This window comes from Eptesicus fuscus, chromosome 12, assembly GCF_027574615.1.
Source record: "Eptesicus fuscus isolate TK198812 chromosome 12, DD_ASM_mEF_20220401, whole genome shotgun sequence".
Classification (NCBI taxonomy): domain Eukaryota; kingdom Metazoa; phylum Chordata; class Mammalia; order Chiroptera; family Vespertilionidae; genus Eptesicus; species Eptesicus fuscus.
Window position 1 is genome coordinate 10,153,941 of NC_072484.1, and position 25,837 is coordinate 10,179,777.

Here is a 25,837-nt window from a genome sequence, read left to right on the forward strand (position 1 = left end):
ATCCACCTATTAGGCAAAACTACCAGGTGCAGAAGAATATTAAGCAAAACTAGTGGGTATGGGGAAGTGATCAACGGCAATTGGTTCCAGTTCCAATCACTTATCTGTGTGACCTTAGACAAGTCACTTCACTTCTCAAGTCTCACTCTCTCTACTTATCTCAGTTGACTAACCACAGCATCTACTCATAGGGGTTTGAAAATTAACTATGTTCACATATATCAATGCCTTCCCACAGTACCTAGAACATACATAGTAAATAACCAATGAGATGTTAGCTATTATTATTACTGTTAATAATGGTAAACCTAATCAAAGACAGCCTTCATCCTTGGACCATGGAACATAAGAGATGTGGACAACACAAATGGTCAGTCAGGCGGCCTAAGGGTCATGATGGAGTGACTGCCAAGCAGCTGGCCTGTCTCACTCTAGCCCACCTACAAAGGGCATAGATGTTTAGTGAGTACAAGGGTACAAGTGCTGCAAGTTTGTCTGTTTTCAGTAAGACCTGGAAGGGACATCACCTATGACATCCATGTCAGAATAAGTCATCTCCTCCAGCACTGGAATGGTTTCCATTCTTACCCATTTTCATCCAATTTCTCCTTATTCTTTACGTGTTTTCCTTGGAGTCTCACCACACTTTCTTTTCCCAGGCAAACCGTTAGTGCTCTCCTTTTCTTTTCTGAACTCATCTCAGACTTGCTGTCTGACCCAAAAGTCTGCACTCCATGTACATGCCGTAGGGCTCAGAAAACGGGGATTACATGTGTAACCCTTTCCCCCAACTAACAGAAAAGTGGCTCCTGGAATCACATGGCCTCCTGGCTGGCCACCCAGGCCTTTCAATCTCTGACCTGAGCATGAGGATCCCTCACTGGGCCTTCCACAGATGCAGCCCTCTGGCTCACTCTGGTTACCAGTTGTTGCCTTCCCTACCCTCCAACATCACTCCAGCTTCGAATGGGTTTGAGGGATTAAATATCACATAGGATCTGAAAGGAGCTTGGCTGGTGTTGCTCAGTGGTTGAGTATCAACCCATGAACGAGAAAGTCATGGCTCAATTCCTGGTCAGGGCACATGCCTAGATTGTGGGTTCGATCCACAATAGGGGGCCTGCATGAGGCAACTGATTGATGATTGTCATCATTGAGAAATAGAAATATTTCTCTCTCTCTCTCCCCCTCTCCCTTCCTCTCTAAAATCAATTAAAAACCCCAGAAGATCTGAAAGGATACATACCAAACTTAGCCAACACTTCATGGGGAGGTGAAGGTGGGCACTGTTGACATTATTCTCTACACTTCTATTCCTCTGATTTTTAAAGACTTGTATTATTTGCATAATGAACAATAATGAAAATTAAAAAAACAGGCAGGTTTTCTTGGTTTTGTGGTTGCACTATCTAGAGGAGCAACTTTTGGGGTCAGGCTGCTTTAATCCCTTTTGTAAGTCCCAGGGCAAAGGGCGACCAAGTCAGCAGCTAGATACATCTATGGTGCCACCCTTCACACAGAACTTCCGATGTGCCAAGTAATTGTCGGGGCAAGGGGGTGGGAAAGACAGAGTGCAAAAGTTTCCATGGTGATTTTTTTGTTCCATTTGACTATTCACCTTATGAATCTTTGCTTTGGGCTTCCTAACACCACACAAAGTTGAATGGCAGAAATCAGAAAGTAAGACTTGACTTCTTCTGAAAAGAGAAGTTCCCAAGAAGCCACTTTTGCCTCAACCTCTTCCCACCAGCTTGAAACCACAAAGGATCTTCCTCCTTATCACTCCACCCCAGCCATCCCAGTAAAGGCCTGTCCCCTATTCATATACCAAGGACTTAATAGCCCCCAGAATTGAACACTGCATGGCTGACGTTCCATACATTAAAACTGGGAGGCATCTAGGCTGATTATGGCCATGGACATGGGGACAGGACAAAAAGGGGCAGAGAAGAAGGGCCGTGACTTATATGCCCTCATCTAGCTCCCTGCCCAAAAGCAGCCCTTTGTTCATAGTGCTTTCTGGCTTCTCCATAATTTTAATTTACAAATATTAGGCAGAATTCTGATGTTCAAAATCACCCTACAACTCAAAGCCATATACAAGACTGATAAACTGATATGGAATAAGAAAACAAAAAAGAGAAACTTAGATAGTTTAGACTAACTTACAGAAACAGAATAAGACTTGAGAAAATTAATCAAAAAGAATTTCCTTTATCCCCATTCCCAGAAACCCATTGTTTTGGGCCTTATACCAGTAAATGTTTCACGAGAATATCAATTATTAAACCACTTTTATGATCCTTTCCATAAAGATGCCAAAGCCAATGGGAATTTTAAGTGATTTTGCATCCTTGTTCACATACTCTAATGGTTTTTTTCTGAACCAAAAAAGAAGGACCATGCCACAGAATTCCGAATGGATATCTGGACAAAAGTTCCTAGTAACTACTATTCCTCTAAGATTTCCATGAGAAGCATTCAATGCTCTGAGGCACTTATGGAATCAATACAGGTACAGGCCCTTCTCTAGCCACGGCTCTGCTGCCTCTGTGAACAGGCCACAGGCAATTCTGCATTTAAATGCTGTTTCTCATAAGCCCAGCAATGTCATACTTCTCAGAAAGATTAGTGTTACAACCAAACTGAATCTCTGAAGGAGGATTTTTTTCTAGCTTGTTGCTTTTATGGGTGGTTTAAAACCTGAGCTTCTAAAGCATGTGGCTGATTTTGTTTGAGGTGTAGTAACAGCACTCTAAAACGCTTCAATTGACATCAAGTAAGGCAAAAACCATTAAAAAAAATTCAGACAGTCCTGGGTTTACCTGGGTAAGAATGTAACTTCTCTGCGCTTCTTCCATTTTTATCAAACTAGCATTGATATAGTCGTTATCTTCTTGATGTAGTTTAATCCGACTATGGTCAACTGAAAGGCAAATCAGAACTCAGAGGTTAATCCTGACGACCAAAGTGTCTACACAGGCATTGCACCCATGGGGAAAGCAAAGAAGTTGAGTTGGTAACATTAAGGGCATTCACATTGGCTGAGGCAATGCCTTCTAAATGGAAACATTTAATATGGGATAACTTTCAGAAAGTGTCTGAAACCTAATACTAAATAGCAACAGGGACAAACTACACTAAAACATTGATTACGTCCCATTTGGGAAATCTATGCTTAGGTCATATCTTCCTATGACACTTATTACTGTCCTCACAACTTGGTAGATTGGGGAGAGGAGATGCCAAGAAATCTGTTCTGATGCCTAATACAGGATGGGGTAAAAGCAGGTTTACAGTGGTTTGTATGGAAAATAGTACAACAATTAATAAATAATAACATGAGAATAAATTGTTTTGTGTACTCACAACTATAAACCTATTTTTGTCCCACCTAGTATATACTTTTGTTGTTGTTAATCCTCACCTGAGGATATTTTTCCATTGATTTTTTAGAGAGAGTACAAAGAAAGGGGAGAGACAGAGAGAGAAACATCTATGTGAGCGAGATACATCGATTAGTTGCCTCCTGCATGCACCCCGAACAGGGCTGGGGCCCGAGCCTAAAACTCAGATATGTACCCTTGACCAGAATCGAACCTGGGACCATTCAGTCTGCAGGCTGACGCTCTATCCACTTAGCCAAACCAGCTAGGGCTATATATACTTTTATAGGATAGGATTTATGAGCATACCCCAACTTAACCTACATCTAAAGGTTTTAAGATTAAATGACCGAAGTACACAACAGTGTGAAAAGTCCCATCTTGAATTCCTTTACACAGGTTTTATTTTTAACTCAAGTTCAAGTATAATATACTTAATTCTAAATCATTCAAAGTCAGAATCTGTCATCATCAAAGACATTTAAAGAAGAGTTTTACTAGAAAAAGTAATTTTGAGTTAAAAAACTGAAAGTATATTAAATGTAACTTTCAAAATATCTTTTAAAAATAAACTCTCATTTGGAAGTTCTGTCCAGATTAGTGAAAAAGTACAGCATTTTCCCCCCTTTTACCATGACTTTGTCAAAGAAATAATGATTCCCCAAGGGCCACTTTCCTATTCCACTAGTGCAACTAACAAGAACAGGTGAGTATTTTTATTTTTGATATAACATAAGGGATAATGAACTTAGGTGATCACCCATAAATAGCATCTTCTCCCCAGCCCAATGGGAAAGAAGTTAGTGAGGATAAATGGTTTGGGCTTTTTGTTCTAAAAGATTCCAAAGAGATGTTTTTGAAAATTAGCAATTGTTTGGAACACTGTTTCTCATTGTGGAAGGTTAACACAAACTGACATAGTTTGATGAATAATATGTAAGTGGGTCATGAAGAAAAATTACGTGACTGGCACTGGTGAGTTATGTGAGCAGGTTCAAACAGCGCTGGGGGGCCTTGGGCAAACAACTCCTCTGAGCATTCAGTTTTTCACTGGAATGGAAGATAACAAGATCCCCTTCTACCTTGAATCATTCTCCCATTTCCTTCATAACCTTAAAAGCAAATTAGTTTTTCTACTGGAGATTGGATGTAGGGGAGAAAATAACAGTATGATAAGTGAGACTGGTGATAAAAAAGTTTTGGAATGTCTCCTAAGATCAAAGATGGAGAAAAGAAATATTGAACACATTATGACTAACTCAGAGAAAGTACAGCAAAGCTAGAAACAAAGGGTATCTCCTGGCAATGTTGAAAGATGCAAACAGTAACTGTTCCTTCAAGGTCCAGGCAGTTGGCCAGAACCTCACAGCAGAATCACTCAGGGAAGTTTTAAAAGAATTTATACTCTCTGATGTGTCACAGCCTAGACATGCTAACTCAAGAGTGTCAGGTGTTGGGGTACAATCATGTGTCACCTGATGACCTAGAATTACACTTCAGATGCTGTTGGCATTTGCCTTCATTCAGTTAATGACAATCTCAACCACTGCCAACATTTCTGAGTGAGACACTAGGCCAAGTGGCTGATGTACTTTACTTCATCTTCAGTATGACTACTGTTTTACTGAGGGTCAGAGAAGAGAACACTGTGCCCAAAGCCACACAGCTGGGAGTGGCATGCTGAGACAGACAGAAACCCAGGCAGGGAACTGTGGCAGCAGTCAGAGACAGACAGCTCCGTACCAACGTAGGTCCATTTTAACTCCCCTCCCAGGAGCCTGGGCACTGTTCAATTCAGGGCAGGGAGCACTGCTAACAGAGGCTGTGTGCTTTAAGAGGCATACAGGAAGTACCTGCTTAAGGGATGACCCACAGAATCTTCTACCCTGGCAGAGAATAAATACGGCCATAGGAGATGTCGGCAGTTACAACTCACCGACTGACAATGTCTAAAAACCATGAAGGTGAGGCAAAAAGGCTTCTGTGGCCTAGAGGAGATGGCAAAGTTCCAGTGTGGCTTGCTTTATACAAATTCTAACACATCGACTTATTTACTTTCAAGATATCTGTAGACTGAGAGCCAAGTACTCAGAAGGCAGAAGAGGCTGCCAGAGGCCAGCAGGCACACTGAGAGCTAACAGCAGAAAACAGCTGGAAATAGAATATGGTGGCAGAGGCGGGTGGGACTCGACAAGCAGAGCTGACTTGCGCCTTTAGTAGAGGGAGTGAGCAGCTCCCACCCCCGAATGCCTGCATAGGGCATCATCACAGTTCAATATAACGCTTGGGGTCTAATGATAAAATTGTTGTTGAGTCATCCAGAAAAGGATATATTTCTCCTTTTCTACTCTGCTTCAGCTGGTAGGAAAATGATTCATCAGAAAAACAGTCAAAGCTAAAATAGTGCTCTGAATTTAGCTGAATTTTCCAGAAAAATGAAACCTTATCCCTTCTACGATGGTGGAAAAATGAACCATTACTATAAGTCTCTAATGCCTTTGTTATAGGAAACAATCAAGTCATAAACCTCTATGGCTACTGATTTATTACCAAACCCCCGGGCTAACGGAGTCTTGACTGAGAGGCCCTGCAGTTGAGGAAGAGCCCGCCGCAAAGGCAGCAGTAGGAGCGGTAATGGTGATGTGATACTTACAGGGACTGACATCTCTGTACCTGTTTCGGTTTTTGTTTTTGGGAAGCTTGGCCACTCTACATGGGAAGTCGCTGGCTTCGTGGCGGATATCCTATGGAAAAAGGAGAAAGAGTTCTCTTTTGAAATTCTGGCATCAGGAATTCATGCAGACATTTAACTGAGCATGGGCTATGTGCCAAGCACTGGGGAAGACCCAGTGCAGAAACAGACATCAAAGGGAGCCAGGCAGGCAGTGTGGGAAACTCGAGGTGATAATTCAGAGGCATGTACAAGGTCACGAGAGAAAAACAGAAGAGGAACAACCCTGTGGCTGGGGTTGGAGCAGTGTGGGGCTAGGAGCTGGACACATGCAGAGAGGGCAGGGAGAAGGAAGGTGTGTGGGAGTGCGCGCGTGTGCGTGTGTTTCCACTCAGGAACACCCAGCACAGCAAAGGTACTAGGGCTGAAGGGACAGTCAGTAGGCTGGTGGGGAAGAATGACAGACACCTGGAGCATACAGGTGGGTAGGCCAGACCTTGGACAGCCCTGAACATAAAGCCTGGGAGTCCACCTGTAACCTTTTATAAAGTTACATTTGTTAGAGCAAATAAAATGCACTTTTATGCCAATAAATTATCCAACTGCTTTCCTAGGAGATGGTAAATAAATGCCATTATACTCAACTGTCAGAAAGAGGAAGTACCTGGATTAACAGAAAACCTGCATTATGCCTCCTGCTAGACTGATTACACACATCTAATTTTGCCCCTCTAAGACACCACCATAATCACATTAAAAATCTTTGCTTTTTAATTTGTACTTTATTATTAAAAGACAAACCCACACAACAATGTGAATGCACTTAATGCCACTAAACTGTATACCTAAAAATGGTTACAGTGATCAATTTCTTATGTATATTTTACTCCAATTAAAAAAAAAAAAAAAGACAAATCCACAAGGGAAGAAAAGGAGAGAAGACAACAGAAACAAAATTCTAGAAGCTGGCAATCAGTAGCTGGCAGGACATGCAAGCCCGCAGTGGGGAAAGCAGAAAACCACCATGATTTACACCACAGAATCCTCCAAAGGCCCAGCCAGTGCTGCCTCTCTGGAAAGGGGGATGGGATTCACTGCAGGATGAAATCTGTCAGGAGTGGAGCAGGATCTCCACCACCTCCACTATTCCCCCTCCTGCTGCCTCAGAAAATCTCCAGATCTGCAGACATTGGGAGATTTTCTGAAAAAGTTAAATCAAGAGGCAGAGTGCTCTCTAGATGACCCAAGCAGACAAGAGGAAAGACCAAAAGATACCAGGGTGTGCAACTGACAAGGCTCGTGGCCAGTTCAGCACTAACAAGCTTCTTCCACCTGCTCAGAGTTCTTGATCTGCCTTGTAACCTCCTACTCATCATCACGTGCAGACAACCACTGGTTACAAGATGTAAAAGCAAAGCCTCTAGTAGAAAAAAGATTTACAAGGAAAAAAAAAAAAAAAAACACCAGGAATAAAAACCCTGTTTTAATAAACCATAGAGAAAAGAAAGCTTTAAAAATATACAAGGAAAGAAAACATCAAAATTTTGTTCAAGAAAATCTTCCAGACTCATTAAATGCTCATCATAATGCTACAAACAGACCCATACTAAGGCACATGAATTTGCAATTCCAGAATCCTGCTAACAAAGAGAATATTCTATAAGTTTCCAGGAAGAAAAAAATAGATGATTTTCAAAGAATAAGGTTATCAGCATGGCTTCTGACTTTGCCAGAAGAACACTGAAAGCTATACAGCAATGGAGCAATGCCTTCAAAATTCTGAAGAAAAATGAATTCCAACCTAGAATTCTATATCCAGCCCAACAATCATCAAGTGAGAGGGACAATAACAACATTTCCAGATATGCAAAGTCTCAAAAACTTTACTAACCATGCTCCCTTTTCTCAGCAATCCAATGGAGCATGTCTTCTACCTGAGGGGAGAATAAACCAAAAAGAAAGATACAAGATATACAAGAAAAAAAAAATCTGACACAAAAGCAAAGGCAAATTCCCCAAAAACTGTGAAAGAAGGAGCTCCAAGGATGACAACCATGGACAGACCTAGGAAGTACACAGGCCAGAAATAAGCAGAAGGACTCAAGAGATAGATGTGTCAACAATATGCCTTTGTCTGTGTACCAACTATGACCAAAAGGACCAGACAGAAGTGAGGAAAAGACCTGAAATCTAATTGAGAAGAAAAGCAAAGGAAGCTTCAGATGATAGCTCTGTGTGACATGCCTACAGTCCAACCAACGCAAAGAGAAAGAGAGTGGAGGTCTGCAGTAGGGATGTCTGCAAGAAAAAAAATTGAAACCAAGCAATCACCTGAAATTATTCTGTCCAATACAGCAGCCACAAGTCACACATGGCTACTGAGAACACTTGAAATGTGACCAGTCTGAAAAAAAGAGGTTCCATAAAGTGTAAAATACACATTGGATGTTGATGACTTAGTACTAAAAAAAAAGTAAAATGTCTTAAATATTTTAAATATTATTTGTTGAAATAAAATAACGTGTTGAATATATTGGGTTAAGTCAACTATATTATTAATTTCATCTGCTTCTTTTAAACTTTTTCACTCTGGCTACTTAAAAAGGTAAAATTATATATGAGGGTTGTATTGTATTTCTATTGGGCAGCACTAAGTGACCTTGAGAAAATTGTTTTGAAAGGCTACTAGAAGGTATGAGAAGAATTAGCAATAGGTAGAAAGAAAACTATGCAAATGAAAATAACAGGCAATTATTAACTACAGGAAATTTTTAAATAAAGGAAATGGCACAGTACTACACTATCTGTGACTAGTAGAGGCAAATAGTGTAAATAATATTGTTTTTTACCAAAAAATATATCATATTGGGAAGATGGCGAGGGCAAACAAAGGAGAGCAAAAGCAGGAGGAGTTTAAGAAAATGAAATGTAGTTTAGTAAAGGCCTAAATTAATGAATCAAAAGATAAACATGTTCCTTAGAAATTTGGATATATACAATATACACAAGCTAGAATCAGAAGCTCAAGAGTTGAAAGTGGTAATTGTGGGGAGAAAAGACTAGGGTAATGGCTGGGGTGGGCAAGCCAATAACTGGATTTTATCACAAACCTATTATGATACTATTTAACTTCTTAAGCCAAGTGCATTTTTAACTTGGTTTTTAAAAAAAGGAAGAAAAAAGAATGCCCACATCCTGCTATTCTACTTATTTAAAAATTGCAAAATGGCAGGGAGGAATTTTTGACTCATAGTAGAGGATAAGCCAATAATTTAAAAGCACAATGACAGATTATAAACCTAGGTAGGTTTATAATTAAACAAATGAATCTAGTAGTAACACACACATCACATCTTTTATGGATGATTAAGCTTTCAGAAAAATGCTACAGAGCACAGAAAAAATAACTTGAAGGAATGAAAATCAAAGTCTGAAGCATTTAGCAACAGGTACAAATTGTGCCTTGTGAGGTGAAACAATCAGGTCAGTCCAACTAGTGTGAATGGATGAAGATGGAAGAAATACTTAATATGGACAAACCATGAATACTCTGAGTAAATCAGGGTCAAAATATCCATAGCAGCCAAAGGATCATTAATATGCACTTTTTTGGTAAGAGGGGCGGGGGGGGGGGGTGAGAGAGAGAGAGAGGGAGAGAGAGGGAGGAAGGGATAGAAAGTAAAAACCTGGCTATGTCATTTAATAAAGGGAAAATAAAGAGGTATTCACACAATAGTTTGTTGTTTTGTGTGTGTGTGTGTGCGCGTGTGTATTTTTAAAGAGAGGGAGGGAGAGGGAGATAGAAACATGGATGAGAGAGACACATCTATTGGCTGCCTGTTGCATGCCCCACACTGGGGATCAAGCCCGCAACCCGAGCATGTGTCCTGACTGGGAATTGAATCATGACCTCCTGGTTCATGGGTCAATGCTCAACCACTGAGCCACACCAGCTGGGCTAAAAACAGATTTTAAAATTAAGGTATACTCATAGAGTAAAATGCACACATATGAAGTGTGTAGTTCAGTAAGTTTTTCTAATCAACTCTGAGGTCTAATTTACAAATAATAAAATATACCCATTTAAGTGTTTCTCTACTTTAGAATGGTCTATGGGAAACATATGCTGGCTCTAAATACAGGTACTTATATTTCATTTAGTAAAATAAAATGCCTGGAGTATAGTCTTAAAATTGAGGAGAAAGTATCTTTAAAATTAAAGGTAATTACCAACAGTGGTTTAGAAGAAAGGAAGTAAACTACTGTGCATAAAATTTTATATAGAATTGCAGCAAAACAAGATTTCTATATTCTAAAACTATCAAAGGTAGGCTAACTTTCTCATAGTTATAGGAAAAGGACATTGCTCACTAATAAACAAGTATAAGCTGACTTTATCACAAGCATAAAATATCCCCATTTGATCTTTTATTATGCTGGTCTAAAAAGAAATAGTCCACCAAGTATGTAAAATTTCTACAAAATAAAATAAAACAAAGGCCTTAAAGCTTGATGATGAAAAGTTGAACACTGGGTAAATTTAGGACCCAAGCCAAAAAGGATATAATAAACTTGCCATGACACAGTTTCCCAGAAGTCTCCCCTAAACAAAAACACAGAACAATTCAAGAATCATTCAAATGTACCTCAGCACGTCAGGGGTGAGATGGCACTAATTTAACAAGGTAACATATGACTTCCCAATGAATACAAGGGGGAATACCAGCCTATCTAATAATAGACAAATATGCAGATTGACCGCACCTTCGCTACACCCAAGCCACGCCCACCAGCCAAGCCACGCCCACCAACCAATCAGGACAAATATGCAAATTACCCCAACAAAGATGGTGGCTAATTTGCATATCGAGTCAGCGTAGAAAGAAGCCAAGAGCTGCAGAAGGGAGCAAAGCTTCCGAGAAGCAAGCAAGCCAGGGGGAGGAGAAGGGAGGAGCGGAGGCGGGGCCGGGGGAGAAGGAAGTTGAGCAGGCGGGGCCGGGGGAGAAGGGAGGAGCGGAGGCGGAGCCGGGGGAGAAGGGAAAAGCAGGTGGGCTGGCGGAGAAGGGAGAAAAGCAGGGGGCTGGTGAAGAACGTGGGGTGGGGCGGGGGACAAGGGAGGAGAGCAGGCAGCGCGGGGTAGAGTGCAGCAGGAAACCCTATTACAGGATTTTTCCTGCAACAGGAACACTAGTACTTATAATAAAGCTCTGGTAACAAAACGAATTTATGCCCAGAGTGAATTAATGTCTGTATTTGTTCAGGAAAGCTCATTATCCATTATTCAAATACCTCCCAAATCCAATTGGGCAAAAAGTCAAACAGATGAAAAGCTGTCATTTTCTGATTTGAAATTTCTATTTTTCTTGGAAACACTGAGGCATAAAAGCCAGTACAGCCTTGCAGAAATATTTTCTTGTTTATAGTAAGCACTTCATGAAGTTAAACAGCAATTTTGGTTTTAACACCCGTTTCTCTTCAGTCTCACAACTGGGTGATTGTCTCTTATTGATTTGGTGGTAAAAGGCATTATTCAGTTTACAACTATGACAAGTAATGAAGTAGAGAGAGCATAACTCATCATCACTTAGTAGTTGGAATCTGGTAAGAGGGATCGAGATTCTCACCTCTCAACTCCCTCCTACCTCATGCCCACGGCTAGAATAGGCAATCAACATAATTTTGCTGACTGAATTAATGGTTTTTAAAAACAATGTTTTTATTGATTTCAGAGAGGAAGGGAGAGGGAGAGATAGAAACATCATCGATGAGAGAGAATCATTGATTGGCTGCCTCCTGCATGCCCCACACTGGGGCTAGGGCCCGAAACCCGGGCATATGCCCTGACCAGACCTCCTAGTTCATAGGTCGATGCTCAACCACTGAGCCATGCCCACTGGGCAGTGAATGGTACTAAAGGCTCCCAAAACTCCAAGTCCTTATTGCATACCAATATGCTTCATTTTATGAAAAAGAAATGTTCCTGAAAGGGAATATATTTAAGCAAATGTCTGGTCCAATCCTATTTTCTTGTTACGATTACTTGTTACAAAATGGAAGTTATTGGAACAATAATAATAACAAATATTATTTTGCTTTGCAATTGGGCCACATAGCCTCCTGATAAGACAGCACCAAAATACTACAACATGGATTCAAAGAAAGAGTTATTTTGTAATAGTTCTGACAGTGATATGTTTTAAGTCTCAAGGAAGAAAAAATTCCAGTGAAATCTTTTATTCATTAGGCCTGTGGTGAACTACAAAGTCCCTAAACTAACATCTTCTATGCTCCCCCCACCCCCATTTTATAAATGGTTGCCTAATTTGATTGTGTGAGTTGTTACCCAGTACTTTATGGAAGCTACTGGCTCTCAGATTGAAGGAAAGTGCAGAAATACAATAAAGGCAATAATTTAAAATGCAGTAAGTGCACACACAGGGTGTACGTTTCCTGGAACTCTAGCAGTAGTCACCACTAAATAGGGAGATATATACAGAAATGGGGGGGGGGGGGCACTAGCCTAAAATTTTAGAAAACAAATCTTCAAAATAACTTGCTAAACAAATTTTGTTAATTATAAATGAGAACATAAAATTTTTGTATGACAAATGAGAAATACATAAATAATCAGTCAGAGGCTAAATGTCTTTCAAAGTTAAAAGAAATGCTGTATTCTTTATATATGGAAGTTAATGGAACAATATAATGTACTATAAAATTCTTAGGAAAATATTTTTATTATATTGCAATATGCAAGAAATCATATACTCAATAATTAAATTTTAAGATAAACTACAATGTTTAGATAATAAAGAAAAAAATTTAAAATTTAGCTAACCAATGTCAACCTTGATTTGGCTAAATTTTAAAATAATTATGTACTAAATGCTGAAAAGTAAACCAAGCTCCTAAGAATTTTATGTGGTAGCTAAAAGAGACAGAGAGAGGAGGGAAAGAAGGAACCAAAGTAGTCAGCATTTAAAAGGAAGCAGGATATACAATAATCACCCCTGCCAGAGCTTGAGGAAGTGTTGGGTCATCTTGTACACTAGTCTGGGGCGAGGTTAAAAGATAATGGAGTTACAAATCACTAACAGAACAATTATGCACATTTGGAAAACAACATGGAAAAAGCATAATCCAATTGCTTTACAAAATTCCCCACAAATGAGAGGATGAGGGCAGGAATGGGAGGTAGGAAATACCCTTCATGAAGTTGGCAAAGGGAACATCTGGTGAAGACAGTGGGACCGATTTCACACTTTGATGTACAGCCTCTGCTCTGAACACAAAGCAACGGTCAATTAAATACAAAGCAAAGCACAAAGGTACAGTTAAGCTAAAAAATAGAACATGAATAAATAAAAAGGAAACAAAAGGCTTCCCACTCAAAATGATCTGCAAGCACAGGACCAAAAAAACAGAAGATATTTCGTTCTGAAAAAGATATCCAACACATCAGCTAGAAAAATAAATCCACTCTATGTGAAACGTATTGTATAGCCTGTCAGGCTATACAATACATAAGTATATTTTAAATCAGGGATAAATGAAGGAGTCATGTGTAAAAAAATCTCTCTATATAAAAGGTTAAGTGTTCGTCCATCCGACCGGTGGCTATGATGCGCACTGACCACCTAGGGGACAAATGTTCAATGCACGAGCTGCCATGATGTGCACTGGCCATCTACACTAATAAAAGAGAAGTATGCAAATTGACTGTACCTCCACAACACCCACCAGCCAATCAGGTGTGAGTATGCAAATTAACACAACAAAGATGGCAGGTTAATTTGCATGCACAGGCGCGGAGCAAAGACTGAAGGCTCCAGCCCGAGCGAAGACTGAAGACTGAAGATGGAAGAGGCTTGGCTTCTCCGCTGCGGCTGGAGTGGAGAAGCCTAGCCTCGAGGCTTGGCTTCTCTGCTTTGACCGGAGCGAAGGCCTGGGTCCCAGGCGCCAGAGGAAAACCGGTGCCAGCAGCCAGGGGAAGGAAGGCCTATTGCATGAATCTTCATGCAACGGGCCTCTAGTCTATAATAATAAAAGCGTAATATGCACATCGACCCAACAGCTAAACAGCCGAACGACCATCCGGACGACCATGCTATGACACCCACTGGCACCAGGCTAGCCAAGGTGAGTGCAATGCGATTGGTTGGGGTCCAGTCATTGCCCCATGATTGCCCTGCAGAGGGAGGCCCAGGCCACCAGCCAGCAGGGCGATTGATTAATTGGGGGGTTCCACAATTGCCCCAAAGAGGCAGGCCCAGGCCACTGACCGGTGAGCTGCGGCGGGTAGGCAGGGCCTCCCTCTTTGGGGCGATCGATCGTGGGGCTCCTGGACTGTGAGAGGGCACAGGCTGGGCTGAGGGACCGCCCCCCCCACAATGCACCGGGCCTCTAGTTTAAAAATAAACGGCAACACGGACCTGGCGCCAACAAACCAACACTTGGCTTCCCCCAAATGGGACACAGGCCCTGTCACCATCCGGAGCAACACCCCACCAAATCGCAGCCAATGCTGCCAAGACCCCATGGCGCAAAATGTGGCCCACAGCCCAGCCCAGCCCGGAAACAGGTGCTGTGGGAGCCAGGTAATGACATCACGTAGCAACACCCGGCTTCCTTTCCCTAGCGACTAGCCTCCTTGGGAGTTTCTTCAGCCCAGGAATCTGACTTGCTTTATAGCCAGGTGCAAACATTTTATAGTTTAACCAAATGTTTGTGAAGCGTTTTCACGTGCCTCATCTCATTTGATCCTCACAGAAGTCCTGGAGTAGGTAGGTAGGAGACTCGATAGAATCCTATTTTCTTTTCATTAGCTGGAAAACGGAGATTTAGAAAGTTTAGAAACTTAACCTTACTGAAAAGTAGAAATGGTGGAACTTGAAAATGACTTCAGGTTTTCTCACTGTGCAGAATATAGTCACACACTGCTACAGTTAAATATTTTACCCTTTGTTCTCCCTGTGTGATTTATAATAATAATGTGCTTCATGTTGATATTTATTGCTGTGTTGCTGACAATTACCTGAAAGAGAAGTTGGGGTGCTTCACTGGGCTGGACAAAGTTTAGCTAAGTTAGAAAGCAGGTCTAATTAAGCAAGTTTAATCTATATATATATAAAAGGCTAAGTTGACTCACACATGCACGATACATATAAAGCTCTCACTGGCGCCAATGGCACGCCTGTGTTTCAATCTGTCATTGTCGATCATGAATTTGGTTGACACTTCTATTATAGAGAAAGGGTGAATAGCGTTATTAAAATATTTCTTCTAATTCATTTCCTTTCAATGTGCATGAATCTGTGCACTGGGTCACTAGTATCCTATTATAATAAAAGGCTAATATGCAAATCAACTGAATGGCAGAATGACTGGTTGCTATGATGCACACTGACCACCAAAGGGCATAAGCTCAATGCAGGAGCTGCCCCTGGTGGTCAATGTGCTCCCACAGAGCCTCTCCCACCTCCACGGCAGTCGGATATCACCCAAGGGCTCCTGGACTGCAAGAGCGTGCAGGCCAGGCTGAGGGACAGGCCCCGTCCCCCTTACCCCCCCCCCCCCCCCCGCCGGAGTGCATGAATTTCATGCACTGGGTCTCTAGTTATGCATAAAGACAGGGAAAAATGAAACCAGAAAAAGTAGATAGGAAAGAAGAAATGAATTCTGGAAATGAAGTTAATAATCACTGAAATGAAAAAACAAAACAAAAAACAACCTCAATAGTGAGGGTAAACTCTACATTGAGCGCAGTCAAAGGATGAGTAAACTGAAAGCTAGTACAGAGAAATGCAACATGAAGAACTAGGAAACACGAAGGAACAGAGGATAGAGAGGCCCCAGGATACACCTAAAAAATAAGCCAGAGCCCAGACACATTAGGGTAAGAGTAAAGCTACACAATAGTAAGGATAAAGAATCCTCAAAATAAATTACAATTATCTTTTGGCAGCTTAATAGGGCTTTAACATTGTCATTTACTTAATTTTTAACAACTCTTATGGTTATGCTACCAAAAATGTTAACAAAAAAGTACAAAAATTGCTTTTTAAAGTGTCACTGACTTTAAACCTTATTTTTACAGTCCTTAATAGTATGTGTTTTTTTAATCACTTATGTTTTCTGTTTAATATCATGAATTTCACCGTGGGCAGAAATCAATAGGCAGAAAATGAATCAGACTTACAGTAATTGATGTCAATAAAACATACTGGAACCAGTATCTTTTTAAATGCCGAGAACCACAAAACTATTCCTGTAAGAGAACTGTCTAAAAAATTCTACTTTCACTTCTGTTTTGCTTACCTTCTGCTTTCCATAAGGACAGTTTAAGTATTTCAGGCCTTGGGGTTGGAGCACTTTGCCAGAGGATAGTGGTGCAGCTGACTAAGGATGCAAGTTGCTGGCAGACATCTGGAAGTGGAAGGTTTACACCTTCCTTTACACGGAATCAGATTGCCAACCACTAGCTTCCTCCCTCCATGGTTAATTTTCTAAGCTCAGTGGTCACAGGGAGGGACCTTATGAACCCACATGATATTCCTACTCTGAAATGACCGAGAACCATAATTATGAAACTGTATATTCTTTTGTGCATAATTTAGAGTGTGAATAGGAGGAAAATAGAATGTCAAAATAAAACCAGATTTGGTTAAGAATTGCTTTAATATTCTAAGAGCAGAACATGATCCTATTACCATACCCAAAGAAAGGACTTTTGCATTATTATCAACCAATAATCTAAATACTTTCTAGTACAATGTACTTTTCGAGAACACCATCTGGGGGATTAGGGATGAAGAAGGAAAACACAACCAATGCATGGAGTGGTAGCTCTTTAGTGAAACCACAAAAATAAAATAACAACTTGGGAAAAGAGAAGAAGGTGACCAAGCTCTTCCACAAGGCTTTCCAAAGAACTCTGTGTATGTGGATTAAGGAAGCAAGGTTTAGATCCGATGTATGAGTTTCTTCAAGTCATCCAAAGTCAGGGTGGACAAAAGTGGGTTTACAGTTGTGAGTATGGAAAACAGTTTATTCTTATATACTATTTATTAATTACTAGAGGCCCGGTGCACAAAATTAGTGCATGGGTGCAGTCCCTAGGCCTGGCCGGTGATCCAAGCGTGAGCGTCTGACATGGAAGGGCAGGTGCCAGCTGACCTCTGGGCCCTGGGCAGCACCTGGGCCCCCGCGTGCCCCTCTTTGCCTGAGTCATGGCACCCGAGCCCCCACGCGGAGATGCGGTGAGCGCAGCCAGACGCTGTGGGCCGGGGCACAGCATGGGCCCCTGGGCTGCCCAGCGGCACCACACGGAAGCCGGGCAGGCAGCATTCTCTCTCCTGGCTGGCCTTGCAGACTGGCACTGTGCAAACCCATAGGGAGCCCAACCGGCCCCTGCGGTCCTGGCAGCTGGGGCCTGGCTCACCAGGAAGATGCCACGTGGGTGCGGGGCAGGCTCCTCATGGGTGCCCGGCACCTGAGCGCGGGAGCACGTGAGCCCTGACATCCCGGGGGAGGGTAGCAGGGGGAGTGAGAGCGAGCTTAGTGGACACCCCGCATTCTCCCTCCCCATCACCCCTAGCTCTCTATCCCTCTCTTCCTCTCTGTAAAAAATCAATAAAATATATATATTTTTAAAAAAGAATATGAACGAGAGGCAAAAGTCCTGCTGCCATGTGCCTCGCGTTTTAGAGGGGAAGAGAGCCAGATAAACAGATTAGGTTAGGTTCTGAGCTAGGCACTGCCACATGTAACTCTCACAAACACATTCATGACTAGTCACCAAGGTTAGAGAGGTATAATAGACGAAGTAAAGCCCCTAAACAAGTGGATACTCTACCTACACTCCCTCCCCACCACCAGGATCTGATCACTCGAGGAAAGGCAGAATGTGTGGTTCAAAAGCCCCAATCTGTATCTGTGCCTGCATCTTCCTTTTTGCTTCTTCCTGTGGGTTAAATTAAGGGTTCTAGCACTGAAATGTTCCTAAGAACAAAGGTAACAGGTTGCACACATAAAACTAACATCCATTATGGATAAATTAGGGATAACCTAAACTATGCAGATTTCTCATTTTTTTAGATCCCAGTCCATGAGTGAGATGCAACTCTACTGACATAAAGCTAATTTAGAATGCTGCTAAATAAACAGCAAAGGTCTTAAAAACTGTAGGGTTCAGGAAAATATCTCTTTGGTGAGAGAAGACATGAACAAAAACTAAAATCATCAGTTTAGTGAATGCTTACTATTTATCAAGCCAAGTCATGCTAGTCTTATCATGAAGTTACAAGAGACCAAAACTCACATGAGTCCATAGCCTGTGGTTTTCTATCTGTTGTTTTTTTCCCACCAAGAAGTCATACAATTCTCAGTGTTATTTGAAATTCCTACTTGAGAGCTCATCTGAATAAAACAAGTAACATTATGGGAATGACTTTACTGACACGCTAATTTAGTTCTTTTAAAGTAACTTATTCATAACATCAGCATTGAAAATCGTTAAGTGGCACATGTCACAACTGCTCACAAGACATCTGAACAAGTGGCAACACTAGAAAAAGATGCCACTGCTACAGGCCACGTAAAGTGTATTGGAGTAAGGTTCATTCTTGGTACTGTAAATTTTGTGTTTTGACACATGTATAATGACATATATTCACCACTACAGTATTATACAGAATATTTTCACTGTCCCAAATCCGCCTGTGCTCCATCTATTCATCTATACTTCTCTCCCCCGCAAAACCCTGACAACCACCGATCTTGTTAATCTCATTTTGCCTTTTCCAGAAATGTCATATAGTTGAAATCATGTTATACTTAGGCTTTGTCCACTTTTTTTTTTTTCTCTATTAGGTTGTCTCTCTTTTTCTAAATGATATGCAGTGTTCCTTATTTATTCTAAAAATTGTCCTCTGGTGGTTATATACCCTGCAAATACCTTTTTCTGTATCATTTGGCTTTTGCTGTGTATCAAACCACCCCAAAACATAATGGCTTATAACTAGCAATTTGTTCATGATTCTAGAGGTTGGCTTTTTGGGCTGGGATGCCTTGTCTCTGTTCTGTGTGATGTTAGCTGGGCTCTAATATGCATTTGTGGTCAGGTGGTAGCCCCATGGTCTCACATATCTGATGCTTGGCTGGCTGTCACAAGGGCAATGGCAGTAATCAGGCGACATGGTACTCACCATCCAATAAACTAGCCTGGGCTTGTTCACATGGTAGTGATGGTACAATTCTCAAAAACAGCAAGAGAGGGCAAGGCCCAACATGCAAATACTTTTTTATGCCTGTTTGTGTCATGATCACCAATACTCTGCTAGCCAAGGACAAATTCAAAAGTGATTCTCTACCTCTTGATTAAGAGTCAACACTCAGAGGGGAATGCAGACAGGGGTGGGAGGAATTTAAGACTACTTCTGCATATTAATAGTGTCTTTAAATGAAGAGAAGTTTTTAATTTCAATGTAGTTCAATTTATTAATCTTTTCCTTTATTGTTAGCTATTTTTTAGTATCCTGTTTAATAAACATTTGCCCATCCCAAGTTAAAAAATACATCCGCCTACATTATTCTTGAAAGTTCGAGAAGAAAAATATTTTCTGCACATTTTAATTTGTATCTTAATTATTCCTCAAAATGTTGGAATAAAACATATAGATGACAATATGACATGTCTGTCCCTTTAACAGCTGTTTATGTGCACAGTACGCACCACTTTAATAAGGATGCCTAACTTGGTTAGCAGGCAGGCGCTCAATGTCTGCTGGACGATGCACACGTAGTGGTAGTGTGGTTTGTCTCTTTCTGTCCTATGCCTACTCGTCTTTGAGAATGTAAGTGTTTTTCTTACTAATATAAGCTACTTGCACATTTTAAAGCCATAAATTCTTTGTCTATGCTGGAAAACATTTTTCCAATTTACCTGTTTGTACATTACAAAATTTTTATGTATGGGAAATTAAATTTAAGTGTGGTAGGAGGATCACAAAACTGCCAATATGGTTAATGACAGAGCTGCTACTGCTAGTTGGCAGGATTATGATTGGTTTTTATTTTTCATTTTTCCCCAATATTTCTATAGCAAATATGCATTACCTGTGTAATAAAGTTTAAAAGTAGTTTTAAATAATTATGTATTCATACCTACTGATCATTTTCTCTGCAATTTCCTTTATTGCTTCTAACAGCAAGTCTTTCTCCTTAGTATTCTTCCTCACTTTTAAAAAACATGTAATCTTAATCCATCTGGGTTTATTTTTTCCTACAATTTTCAACTATGCTCATAATATTGCTTTTAAATCTCACACTATGCTAAGAATAAGTGTTTCCCATGGTTCCATCAGCTTAACAGTTCCCATATACTTAGTGTAATCTCTGTGATTGCATATCACGGTAGCTCAGATTGTATATTATGGAGAGCTCCTCCTCCCTCTCCCTAAATTCAAACAGAAACAAAACGCAGCTGCATCTGATAATTTAAATTTCAGAATAAATAAATTACTATTTTTTCAGAGATAGGTAGAATTGTTTTTTGTTTTTTCAGAAGATGATGCAGGCTAGATTTATTCTTTGCAACTATTTAGCAAATTAAAAGATTAAGAGGAACACAAGAGATTAAAATATAGAGAATTTTATACTACTGTAGTATTTCTGTAGTTAAAATGAATACTGCTGTTACTTTGTTCTTTTGTAAGGAAAAACAGGGCAGATGGCTGGTACAAGACACCCCCCCCCCACACACACACACACTTACCTATTATGTATTATTGTGTGTGTTGTGTATTGTTGACTTGTAGTCAAATATAAGAAAAATCAAAAACATTAAATTACTTCTGTTCACCATGTTCATAAGCAGGTCTGTTAAAACAAACAGCAGTTTTCTCCATGTCAGTTACCTGATTTCTAACTTTCTAACTTCAATGGGAGCAAATTTCTTAAGTATATTTAATTAAAAAGCAACTTTTAGAGGAACTACTTCAAATTAGATCCAGCATAAAGCAGCAGTATCTTAACAAATTAAATTATATCTTCCCACCTCCTCAACATATTTAGTGAAATGGTATCTTTTATAAAGGCTCTATCCCTTCTTCCTCTCATCATAGGCAATAGCTGCATGATCTTTTTGGTCATCTGCCTTCTTAGAGTTGAATGCATAAAAATACATTTATTTTCTATAGAGTTGAAGGAGGCAGTAAACCTTTGCTAATAACATATAATCAATTTTTAGAAGCTTTTGAAGGCTGACAGATGCTAAATCCTTCCTCAATAGAGTTTGCTCAATATCTCAGTGCCACATCTAAAACTATATAGAAACCAAAATCCATATACTAGTATATATTTGCAGGATACAGACATGGGTCACTATTATTACATAATAACTGAAGCTATTACAGGGTCAATATCCTTTAAAGATATTACAATTAGCTGAACACTCTCCCTTCAAAGGTTCACAAAATGATGATATCTAAGCTGGGCTAGAGCAACATAAATCTCTAGAACTAAATGGACCAATAATTAAAATAAATAATTCTAGAAACACTGAATCTAATGACACTTTCATGTAATGGCACTACATAAACTAAAAAAAAAAAAAAAATCACTATTAGAATGTTTTTTTCCTCTTTCCTATTGCAATATTACTCACAATAAACAGTATAACATTTCACTGTTCATTAGAGGACAGAACAGTTAAAAAGCCAAAACTGTAAAGTTGTTTTAAAGGTAATTGGCTTTACCACCCAAGTATATTTTTTAAAGCAAATTCTTACAGAAGATGCCAAAGTCATGTTTTGAGGATCACCTTTAGGATCACGACCACAATATATCATTGTACTTGCTGCCAAATTTTGTTCTTGTATTTCAAGTTATGACAGTGTTGGTGGGGCAGGTTCTCATGGTCTCTGTCCTCAATGAGTTCCCTATATCTGCGGGAATACCACCTGTAGCCACAACAAAACTGTTGAGTAGAAAGTACGATCAGAGGGGAAAGCTATCCTACAAGAAGCGAAGGCATCAAAGTTAGCTAGCAAAAATGAGAACAACCAAATCAGGGGAAACTGTGGAGATCTACATCTGGTGCAGAGGAAAGAGATCTTCCTGGCATTGCTGACCAGTTGCCTCTCCTTGCAGACTTTGGTTGGCATTAATGGGAGGAAATACATAGCTATGTCCAAGCTGTTCTGCCCAGTCTGTTCCAGCACTGTTGCTTGAAAGGAGAGATCAGCAATGAAGGCTGGGGTGAAGAAGGGATGGCCATTCTCCATTGCAGCAACCCCAGAAGCCTGTTGCTTTTGTTACTCTCCAAGCCTCCATTATACCAAAGATCAGGAAGGAGAGATGGGCCCACACCTTGCTATAGTGGCCTGCAACTCATGTCTGTGTGCCGAGACTCCTAAGGGTTCGCAGGATACACATAACACTTTCACAAGTTCCAGTCTCTACTTAACAGGGCTGGACAGGCTTTTCCATAAGAGATGATATCTGAGCCTCCACAGCTCAAAGGAACAGACACTCATCAGGCCTAGCTTGTTCACCAGTGCAGCACAATTCCTGCAGACAGAGGGCCCTCAATAAGGGGTTACTAAATGAGTGTGCTAAACAGGATCAGCAAGAGCTGAAATGAGAGCTATGGATTTGGAATTAGAAAACAGATATTGCACGAGGATGACAGTGGAAAAAATGACTGACTGCATAAGAAAATACCAATGACCCAACTAACTCTGAGAACTCTGTCTGCTCTCTCTTGGATCTCCTCAATAGAAAGCTCATGAATGATTTTCCAGAAATGAGTAATTTCTAGCTATGATACCCAGGAAATGGCTGGGTGTGATAGAAACATTTGGAAGAAAGCGACGCTTCCTCCCTACTCCTGCAGGCAGCCCCATTTTCTAATGTGGTATATTCCTGAAGAAGGCTACATTCCTCCTTATAAACTTGGGAAGGAGCACACCAATGGCTGAGATATCTAGGTTTGTACATGGAGCCCCCACAACAGGCTGAGGAGAGATTCAGTGTAGTACAAAGCACCCTCAAATCAAGACACACTGGGGCTCTCCACTGCAAATATTCAGGCAGGAATGGTAAGTGCTGTCTTACCAGCTTCTTGTGCCACAGAAATTGCCATGATGATCAGCTTCCTACAGGCTATACTCTGAATGTACTTCCAAGCTGATGGGCACCTCAGCCCAGATCCAGGATGGTATCAGGTCCTCTCCTTGACATATAGAGGTGGTTCTGGCTCCTTTGATCTAAGTTTCAAAAATGTTTTTCTTTTTTTCAAGTATTTGTTCTGATTCTAGGATTTACTTCAAAATAAATCAGAGCTAGGAGGAGTTAAAGAGGGAAAGGGGATACAAATAAAAGAAAATGGGTCATGAGTTTAACAATTATTGAAACTGGGTGATGGATACATAGGGGTTCATTATATTAATCTCTCTACTTCTGTATGTTTGAAAGTTTTCATTAAGGAGTCTTAAGACTCCATTTTTTTAAAGTGGGGGGAATGATATGTTTCTGAGAGATTACTAGGCAGCAGTAGCATAGTTTTTAATTTGCCCTGAATTTCTCCATAAAAATAAACATAGCAACAAGTACAATAAAATGAATTCCTCTGACAATTAAGACAAACGTAGGGTTGAGGCACACTTTGATTCTGAAAGTACCAATAAGTAGAGATAGGCCACTTATTCAGACCCATGTGGTATCCGCATTTGTGTGGGAGGAAGTGGAACCAACACAGGTGACTCTGATGGCTCTGGAAAGTTTGATAGGCCAATCTGTGTTAGCAGCCAAACTGGGAGTAGATTCTGCAGGCTCCAATTCCCAGTCAGGGAGTGCCTGGTTTCCCTTCCTGGCAAGATGCTAGGAAAGTCTAGACCCAATGGATTCTCAAAACTAAGAAACTGAAATGCCCTTCTAGGAGACAGCTCTGAGGAAAGAGGAGATTAAGATAAAAGGTAGGATGGGAGGAACAGGGAAGGCAGATCTTAGAAAGTACAAGATCTTTTTAAAAACCACAAAGATCACTGAAGGGCCCTGAGCTAGAATATCTATCAGATCCACCCCTTCCTTCCTGAAACTATAGGGAAACACTATACACTTAAAAATGAGCAGATAAGAGACAACTGAGTTTTATACAGCAGTATCATATTAATGAGAAGGGACAAAACAATATCCTTACAGAAAAGAAAGCTAGAAAGGTGCCCATAATAGATTAACACTAATCCAACAAGCTAAAAGAAATTAAGAAAATGGTAGAAGTTCCTGGCCAGTGTGGCTCAGTGGTTGAGCGTTGAACCATGAACCAGGAGGTCACGGTTTGATTTCTGGTCACGATACATGCCCGGGTTGTGGGCTCAATACCCAGTAGGGGGCATGCAGGAGGCAGCCAATTGATGATTCTCTCCCATCACTGATGTTTCTTTCCCTTGCCTTTCCTCTATGAAATCAATAAAAACATATTAAAAAAAATAAGCAAATCTAAACTTGTAAGCCTTATATTAAAGATGAGGTTTCTTTAAAAAAAAAATGGTAGAAGCTGTGGAAGAACAACGTAAATGAGAATGAGAAATCAAAAAACAAGGCAACTGGAAAAAAATAAAGATTAAAAAAGAGGTGAAAGAAATCAGAAAAGAAAGAAAAAAATATTTTCAGAAATGAAGACAAAACAAGGAGGAATATAAGAACAAATAAACGTATTTAATGCCTTAAAAGAAACAGAATAGAAAGTGTTTTTAAAAGTCCCAAAAGAAATAATCAAATAGAAATAGGTTCCTTGTATTATTGCTACAATTTTTCTGTAAGTCAAAATTGTATTTAGTATTTTGAGATTATATTTAATAAATTTTCATTTACTTTTTAAATAAAAAGATTTTAAAATTTTTGAGAGAAGGTGAAAGAAAAATGATAAGCAAAGAAGATCAAACATACTCATAATAAGCTGAGTCCTTGAAGAAGGAAACCAAAACAATGTAACAGAAGAAATACAATAAATGATTAGACTTTGAAATAAAAGGTTAAAATAAAAGCTGTTGGGAATCTAAGCAAAAAGATCAAGTCACTTATAAGGGAAAGACAATTAGATTGTCTTTATACCAGAAGACGATGAAATGACAAATTTAAATTACTTTAGGAAAGAAAATAGGACCCAAAGGTTTTTATATATAGACAAAATGGCCTTCAAATATAAAAGCTGCAGATAAACTTATGAACATTAACTTATGGAACGATGTTTCCATAAATGCTTTCTGAAGAATATAGTAGAGAATGAGTGTCAGGCAAACAATGACTAGAGAAATATAGAAAGAACTCAGAGTGAGCATTAATATTTATTAACATTTATTAGTAGGTCTAAGACAAAAGGATGGCTGTAAGGGAGATGGTGTTCTATAAAATGTAGAGTACAATATCAAAAAGGGAGTATGGGAGGCAGAGTAGATAATCTTGCTGATTGGTTTCACAGATATAAACAGAATCCTCAGATATCAACTGTGAATACTTCAAATCAGATGCTGGAGGAAAGGGAAGGGAAAGAGAATAGACGATTACAGTCATGCACCACTTAACGGCAGGGACACATTCTGAGAAATGCATTGTTAGGTGATTTCATTGCTGTGCGAACATCAAGTGTACTTACACAAACCTAGGTGGCATATACCATCGTATATATGCAGTTCGTCGTTGACCAAAATGCTGTTATTTGGTGCATGATTTTAGTAGCTAACTTCAATACTGCTCACAGAAGGGAATCACAGTAATAACC

The 25,837-nt window shown here is 40.1% G+C and overlaps 1 protein-coding gene across 4 annotated transcripts in view; it reads right to left on the bottom strand.

Annotated features, from left to right (window-relative positions):
* The window catches only part of PTPN1 (protein tyrosine phosphatase non-receptor type 1), a 75,526-nt gene that overhangs the window by 20,367 nt on the left and 29,322 nt on the right, over nucleotides 1-25,837 (bottom strand). For all 4 annotated transcript variants that reach the window (XR_008557576.1, XR_008557577.1, XM_054723596.1 and 1 more), the window contains exons 2-3: nucleotides 6,040-6,130; nucleotides 2,826-2,926 (exon numbers count right to left, since the gene is read on the bottom strand). Coding sequence is in view for 2 of the 4 variants with exons in the window: in XM_054723596.1 (XP_054579571.1) it covers nucleotides 2,826-2,926; nucleotides 6,040-6,130 (192 nt within the window). In the remaining 2 variants the exon portion in view is untranslated. The remainder of the gene's footprint in view (nucleotides 1-2,825; nucleotides 2,927-6,039; nucleotides 6,131-25,837) is intronic.